General features: G+C 52.4%; 1 protein-coding gene across 1 annotated transcript in view; it reads right to left on the bottom strand.

The window, feature by feature from the left end:
- Positions 1-580: 580 nt before the first annotated feature.
- The window catches only part of LOC148064793 (uncharacterized), a 30360-nt gene continuing 22955 nt past the window's right edge, over positions 581-7985 (bottom strand). The window contains exons 5-6 of the mRNA XM_087808679.1: positions 4694-7951; positions 581-1549 (exon numbers count right to left, since the gene is read on the bottom strand). Of these exons, the coding sequence (XP_087664805.1) occupies positions 618-1549; positions 4694-7951 (4190 nt within the window). The 3' untranslated portion in view covers positions 581-617. The remainder of the gene's footprint in view (positions 1550-4693; positions 7952-7985) is intronic.

Below are 7985 nucleotides of genomic sequence, written 5' to 3'. Positions count from 1 at the left end.
CATTTAAATTAGATTTTTTTTCTCCTGATGACACTGATATACTTGCATATACGTCTGAAGAGGAGATGAAGGAAACTCCGCACTTCACAGTAGAGAGGTCACGTGACCTCCCGAGGTCAAAGGTTGTTGGAATAATCTCAGCACGGAACCTAAAAAAAATGTCCCTGTTGCCGGGGGCGACCAGGTGTGAGGGTTAATAAAGAGATAATCACTCGGTAAACGACACAAGTCACGACACTGAACGGAAGAAAAAGTCAGGATGTGAGAGAAGGTCAAGATTCTTTTTAGTCCTGCTTCAAACACTTACCTGTGCAGGTGAGCCAAACACTTGTTGAGGGTCATGACCTCGGGTCCGGTCTGTGATACATTTGTAACCGGGCCGCACGGAAATCATTTTTTTAATATAATTTCTGTTCTATCGATTATAACTGTCTGAAGTGCTTTTGTTTTGAAAATATGTTTTTCTCTAAAGTAAACTTCAGTCGGTGACGTCAAGACTCTTCATGTCAGGTCATGTGACCTCTGGAGAACCGGGTGCTGACTCAGCACTTATCAACGTGTTGTTTACATTAGCATGTGTGAAGCTAACAGTCGTGTAGCGCACGTGGCGGTGGTCTTCAGTGTTGCGTCTCCACCTCCACCACGGTCCAGTCGCCCGGCGGCGAGCTGCTCTGCCCGTCGGGCGAGTAGCTGCTGACGGAGGTGACGGTGGCGGCGGGCGGGCTGAACTGGGGCAGCATGTGCGGCCACACGTTGCTCTCCAGCCGGTTCAAGGTGCCGCCGTGACCGACCGGCAGCAGCAGCAGGGGCGGGCAACCCCGTCCCCCCGACATCATGAGGGTCTGGTTGATGAGCTGCTGCACCATGTCCACCTTCCTGTTCCACTCCAGCTCCTGCGGCGGCACCGGGCGCAGCTGCCGGTGGAAGTCCTGCGGCGCGCCGCGGTACGGCGGCGGCCTCCTGCCGCGTCCGTTCCTGTTGTGCCGGGCCCGCGCCTCCTCCTCCTCCTCCTCGTCGCTGGTCTCCATGGCCTCGTAGATGGTGCAGAGGCCGGAGGAGGGCGACAGCATCACCCCGGTGGGACCTCTCCTCATCTGCTGCTGCTGCTGCTGGACCTGCTTCTGCTGCATGCGGTACTGGTGCTCCAGCTCCAGCTGCCACTGCAGGACCTGGCGCCGGTGCCGGTGCTCCTGCTGCTGCTGCTGCAGCTGCAGTTGCAGGAGCTCCCGACGCTGCTTCTCCAGCTGCTTCTGCTGCTCCAGCCGCAGACGCTCCTCCTCCAGCCACTGCCTCTTCTGCTTCTCCTGCTCCTGCCGGTGCTGCATCTCCCTCAACTTCTCCCGGTGATGCTCCTCCTCCAACTCCACGTCCAGGTAGGGGGCGGCCATCTTGGCGAACTGGTCGGCGGCGGCCGGGTCGATGGGCCTCCTGTTGCCTGGAACCAGAGCTAAGTAATGTCCGTTAGCGATCTGCGCCGCCGTGGAGGACTCGTCCTCCGAGTCCGTTTCCCTCATGAGGTCTTCGTCCAGGTCCTCGCTCTTCTCGTCTCCTGCCAGACAGTCAAGGTCACTGCGGGGCCTTCCGTGACTCGCATGCATCAGACAAGACCGGGTGGCGGACGACAAGGTTTTTCGGACTCAACACGAGGGTGGAGGTGGAACTCAAAAGGAGGACTTCCAAAAAGAGACGGACCAGGACGGGGGAAGATACATTTTCCACCAAAGAAACCCAAACGACTGCTCGGGAGGGAAGACAAAATGGACGACAAACGTGTGCAGTTCACTACAAACCCACCAGACTTCCCGATGGATTTTCAAACGGTGTCGCACAGAAGTCGTCACGCTAGGACTGTGAGGTCATGAAGGAAGTCTCGGGTACTGAACTGTTCAAGAGGCCCGTGGACCATTCGCAGACCTTTCTCTATTTCTATGGCTTTCAGCTTTTCTCAGGTTATCAATGACTCGGACAAAAAAAAAGGAAAAACTAGAGGTGTAGGAAAATATCGCTACATTTGAATATTGCAATATTTCTTTTTTACGATATTCAACGGCACTTAAAAATAATCCGCTTTCAAATGTATTTATTTTTTAATAATAATTTGTCATTGTTTTAAATTTCGATTATTGTGTGTAAAATATATATATATATTTTTTAATTTTTGTTTAAATTAAATTTGCAATTAACTTCCAAATATTCTCGGCATTCGTTCATTTTTGAGTTGCAATTAAAGTTCAGGGCCACTAGGTGGTAGCAGTCATAACGTCCTCCGCAGGTAAAGGAACAATGAGATCACGCTAGATCCTCACATGACTGAGGACAAGAGGATACATTGACTTGGGCGCTGAGAACATGATTCCCATCGACGCCAGCGGAGCCACCAAGGTACTACGTTTGTATGAAAATATCAACACACTTAATGTATCGCCATGTTTTTTTCTCACAATACTGTATCAATATACAATAGCTCTGTATCCATTATTTTTAAATGTAATCTGTGTTTTCCTTTTGGGATTTCAAAGCATATTTAATCTTTAAAATAGTTTTTTATAGTTTATATCACAAAAATGTGTGCGAAAAATAAAATAAACCTCATTTTTAAATTCACAATTAACACATATTCACAATATTTGCTCATTTTTGTGTTGCGATTAAACCTCTGGCCGCTAGATGGCAGCAGCCGTTACGTCCTCCACTGCTAAAAGAAATGTTGGGATATTCCGGCGACGACTGCGGACGAGAGGATACTGTCTAATTCAGCAGCTAAAGGAACTATGAAATCCCATGAGAACCCCAGCGATGACTGAGGACGAGAGGATACAGTCGACTCTAGCAGCGTTTGAAGCTGATGTTTGGACATATTTTGGTTTGAAAACAAATGAAAGCAGTTACGAATTCGTCAAGAGTCATGTGGTCTGTAAATACTACAACACCAGAGTCAAGTACTCGACAATACTACACATATATACTTGTTACTACAGTATCACTATGTATATTGTAATATATACCGTATCATTGTCCCTGTATTGTGATACGTATCGTAAACCGGTTTTCTTGTCAGAAAAAAGAGATATCCAAACACGGAACTAAAAAAAAACCAATATGTTTCTGAAATCTGACCCTGAACGAAACACAAAAATTGTACTTCCTGTGCCAGGTTAGAGTCGCACACGTCTCATGTGTCGTTGGCTTCTCAAGACTGTGTTAGATGTTTGGAAGTATATTTAGTTTTCAGCAGGGCATTTTCTTTTTGACAACATTCCACGAAACATGACTGCATCGGCCCGGTAAGGTACAAGACCATCGTTTCCACGGTAACCATGCGGGACAGCAGTCATATTTAAACACAGTTACGAACACAGAGACATGGGAGGACGTCAATGACAAAGACCTCGGAGACAACTTTGTGCGTCGTCTTCATGAGACAACAATCGTAATTGACCCAAACATTTGTGTATTTTTGTTTCTTGACGCAAATGTATTTTTTTCGGCACAAAAAAACCCGTAAATGTTTGGTTCAAAACTGTTTCTTTCAGCACCCGGAGACTGAAAGTGCCACCATTTTGTTTCTTGACATCGGAGGTAAAATTGAGGAGGAGACGTCGTCATGGTTACACAAGGCACATGCTGGAGAAAAAAACATTCTCGGGACGAGCCTCCGGGGTTTCGGCGCTTTCTGGTCCACTAGTGGTTCTGATGGCGCGTCAACGGGCGACGCCATGAGAAACTAGCGCGAACACACACACGGGTCACACGGACACGAGGACAAGTCGAACCACGTCATGCTGGACTTCGGAAAAAGGGAAAATAAGAAACGGGAACAAAATGCCTTGCAATGATGTTTTAATGGAATTCTTGGAAGGATAAGCTAGTGAACCATTCACTCATTTCTCAACATGTCTAGAGAAGCACTGGTCAGGTAGTACACAGTCTTAATGTTAGATAAACATGCAATATACTGCTGCCGAGAAGAATGAGGAGTGCGAGTTAGTCTTTTCCTGGAACACAAACGAAAAGAAATGGTCGGCTATACGAGGGCCTGAAGCTTCCACCAAACATCTGAAACACTTACTTGCACTGAAACGAGCTACGATCGAGAGCGTGAAGCCTCTCGACGCACAGAAACTTTCTTCACCAACAGCGTCTACGACTTCATACCTACCACGTTCGGCGGGTCACTACAGGGAGACCCCCCCAACTTTTTGTGTTTTTGTTTTTTTTTTGCTAGCAACAGAAAAACCGTCTTTTTATTACGACTAAGAGTGAGTCTGGAGTGTGCACACGAGGGAGGAGGTGTCGACAGAAACACAATCAAATAAAATTAAGCAACAACAAATAGGCAAATACAAAAAAAAAAAAAAAGGAAGCATCTTCATCCATTGGTAAAAACAGTAGGATAAATACACAGTGAATTCTTTCCTCGTGTTTTTTTTTTTGTCTTTAGTTAAGAGTCTCATTGAATGCAGTACCAGTGTTAAAAGAATCTACTGTCGCTATGGTACATAAAGTAGTTTAAGCCGTGAACCACATTCGTATCAAGAGGAAAGCTTCGTTGAAAAAAACAGCTTTTTTTTTTTACTTTTTCTTTTTCTTCTTCTTCCGTGGGCCTTCTCCACCGAGAGAAACAGACGGGTACAGGGGAAAGGTTGCAGGGAAAAGGTGCATACCGGGGTGATAGTAGGGACTTATACGTTACCTGCCAGAAAACTATCAGTCTTATCACATATGGTAGAGTAGTAGGGCTGCTGGCTCTCGCCCGCGTCTACTGATCCCCCCACCAACGGATCCAGATCCTCCAGGTGCTCCGCCGCCATCTTCCCCTCCAGCGTGTAGTGCTGGCTCTCCAGGCCCAGCTGCTTGTCGAGCGGCAGCAGGTCCACGGGTCGGCCCAGCAGGTCCTGGGCGGCGGCGGTGGCGGCGGCCGACGGGAAGGTGAGCTCCTTGATGAGGGAGGGGTCTTTGGCCTCCTCCGGCAACTGTTCCTCGTTCTCCAGCGAGAAGATCCCGGGACTCTTCCCGCAGCTCTCGGCCATGGAGTGCGCGTTGGAGTTGTTGGAGCAGTCGAAGCCGTAGGACGCCACCGAGTTGGCCGACAGCGGCGTGGCTCCGCCCCCGTCCTCCTCCCTCTCGGCGGCCCGGGCCTCCTCGTCCTCCTCCAGGGCGTCCAGGCTGTGAGCCGCGGCGGCCTCCGTCGTCAACGGGGCGTCGGGATCGTTGATCTGCATCTCGCCCTCCGTGTCGCTCGCCTCGTCTCCGGACGTGGAGGGGGAGGACGGGGCGGACGCCGGCGCCGTGGAGGGTCCGGTTCCCAGGACCTCGTCGGCGGGCAGAGTCTCCGCCTCCTCTTCTTCTCCGTCGCCTTTTTCTAAGTGGATACCCAAGTCCTGGTCCAGGTCAGGGTGGAGGGAAGAGGGGACGGGGGTCTGCTGCTTGTCGGAACGAGACTCGACCCCGGAGCTGCTGTCGTAGTCGCGGAGATCCTCCGGGGTGCTGGTTTCACTGCCGCTGTGGGCCGCCAGAGTGGGGGCGTCGAGTTGGACGTGACGGTCTTTGGAATCCGAGCTCTTCAGCTCGAAGAAAGACTGGTGGTCCTGGTCTGACTCGGGAGCTAGAGAGGGAGCGCTGAGGTCCAGACACGCTTGGGCTGGGGACTGAGTCGGGGTTTCGGACTCGGCGCCTTGTTCGGAGATGGGGCTCGCGGAGAGGAGGGAGGCCGGCTGAGCCCACGTGTCCGAGAAGGGGTTGTTCTGGCTCCAGGAGGCGGCGGCGGCGGGGACGGAGGCCGGGTCGAGGGAGTGGTTGAGGTTGTCCAGACGCTCCTCCTCGTTGAAGTCGTCCTCCTCGGCCTGCTCGCCGCTCTCCGTCACGCCCTCGCTGTGCATCTCCACGTCTTCGTCCTCCTCTTCGTCGTGCTGCTGGAAGGCCTTGTGATGCTCCTCCACTCTCTCCGAACTCAGATCCATGTGGTCCACCTGCTCATCTTCGTCGTCCTCTTCCTCGTTGGCCAGCGTCTCAACGTTCGGGGAGCCCATCAGATTCCCGTCGCACTCCGAGCCCCTCAGACTGGAGTCGATGAGGGCGTCCGAGCTCTGGGTTCCCTCCAGGATGGCCGTGTGCAGCGTGCTGCTCATGTCCGACACGCCCGCCTGGCGGCTGCTGGTGCAGCTGCTCACGTCTTCCGAGTCCATTCCGGACAGAAGGTCGTCGCCGTGCCAACCGGCAGAGCCGCCGAAGCCCGAGGGTCTGACTTGGAAGTCTTCGGACGGCTGGGACGAGCTCATGTCGGTGATCATCGACGAAGGTTGTTGGCCGAGCCTTCTTTGTTCCTCGTCTTCCTCGTCGTCGTCTTCATCTTCATCGTCCTCATTTATCTCCTCGTCGGCCTTCTCCACGGCCACCTCCTTTTCACGTGGTGAGAGGTCCTCAGAGTGGAAGTCGCCCATGAAGGAGGACGGTTGTTCCAGGGACGGAGCTGTGGAGTGGGACATCATCACATTCTCCTCCTCATCTTCCTCCTCTTCATCACTTGCTTCATGTTCTTCATCGTAACCTTCTTCTGCCGCAAAGTCCATCATACTCTTGGGGCCCTGGTCGGAACGTTGTTCGGGCTGGATCTGGTCCCAGGGGTCAGGCTGGCTGTGCAGGTCCAAAAGAGCAGATTGCTCTTGGCCCTGCTGGGCAGGAGAAAAGGACCTCTGTGGTGAACACGGAGGTGACATGACGGTGGTACCCAGGCAGGGAACCGAACTACTGACGAAGTGAAATGGATCGGGCTGTGCTGACAGCTGGAGAGGTTCTGGTGTTGGTTCTCTCGCAGGCTCTGGTGTCAGCTCTCTTGCGGGTTCTGGTGAAGGTTCTCTTAAGAACTCAGGAGTTGCTGCTCGTTGAGGTTCTGGTGTGGGTTCCCTCAGGAGCTCAGGGGTTGGTTCTCTTAGAGGTTCAGGAGTTAGTTCTCGTAATGGTTCTGGTGATGGTTCTCGTGGGGGTTCTGGTGTTGGTTCTCTAAGAAACTCTGGTGTTGGTTCTCTAAGGGGCTCTGGTGTTGGTTCCCGTGGGGGTTCTGGTGTTGGTTCTCTAAGAAACTCTGGTGTTGGTTCTCTAAGGGGCTCTGGTGTTGGTTCTCGTGCGGGTTCTGGTGTTGGTTCTCTAAGGGGCTCTGGTGTTGGTTCTCTTGGGGGTTCTGGTGTGGGTTCTCTAAGGGGCTCTGGTGTTGGTTCACGTGGGGGTTCTGGTGTTGGTTCTCTAAGGGGCTCTGGTGTTGGTTCTCTTGGGGGTTCTGGTGTTGGTTCTCTAAGGGGCTCTGGTGTTGGTTCTCTTGGGGGTTCTGGTGTTGGTTCTCTTGGGGGCTCTGGTGTTGGTTCTCTAAGGGGCTCTGGTGTAGGTTCTCTTGGGGGCTCTGGTGTTGGTTCTCGTGGGGGTTCTGGTGTTGGTTCTCTAGGGGGCTCTGGTGTTGGTTCTCTTAGGGGCTCTGGTGTTGGTTCTCGTGCAGGTTCTGCTGCTGGCTCTGCTGCAGTCAGAGACGCTGAAGTAGGCACTAAAGATACTTCCTCCGGTGCTTTGGGAGCTTCAACCACTTCTTCGGACTTGTCAGTCACGATGGCGGTCGCTGCAGCTGCTGCAATAGCCGCAGTTGCTGCGACACCAGCCGCCACTTCCGCAGGTTTGGGGCCACGTTTGACCGGAGTAGGGGTGCTACTTCCCACCGTCTTCTTGGGAGCGGGAGTCTTTTTCGTCGCCGTGGTCTTGGCGGCATCCTTGGACGGGGTCTTGCTCTCTTGAGTCTTGGGGCGGCTCGGTGTCTTCGCCTCGGCGGCTTTAGGCGCCGCCGGCTTCTTCGCTGCGACGTCTGATTTTGGGGCTGATTTAGTCGCTGTTTTTGGAGTTTCGGGTTTCGCCGACTTCACGGCGGAGGAGGGAGTTGCAGGTTTTTTGGCTGCGCCAGGTTTAGCGGCATCTGGTTTAAAACATATAAAGAAGTTATCGACTGA

Source organism: Callionymus lyra, chromosome 15 (genome assembly GCF_982586985.1).
Source record: "Callionymus lyra chromosome 15, fCalLyr1.hap1.1, whole genome shotgun sequence".
NCBI lineage: Eukaryota > Metazoa > Chordata > Actinopteri > Syngnathiformes > Callionymidae > Callionymus > Callionymus lyra.
The sequence above is the reverse complement of the archived record's forward strand: the minus strand, read 5'-3'. Positions and strand labels throughout refer to the sequence as shown.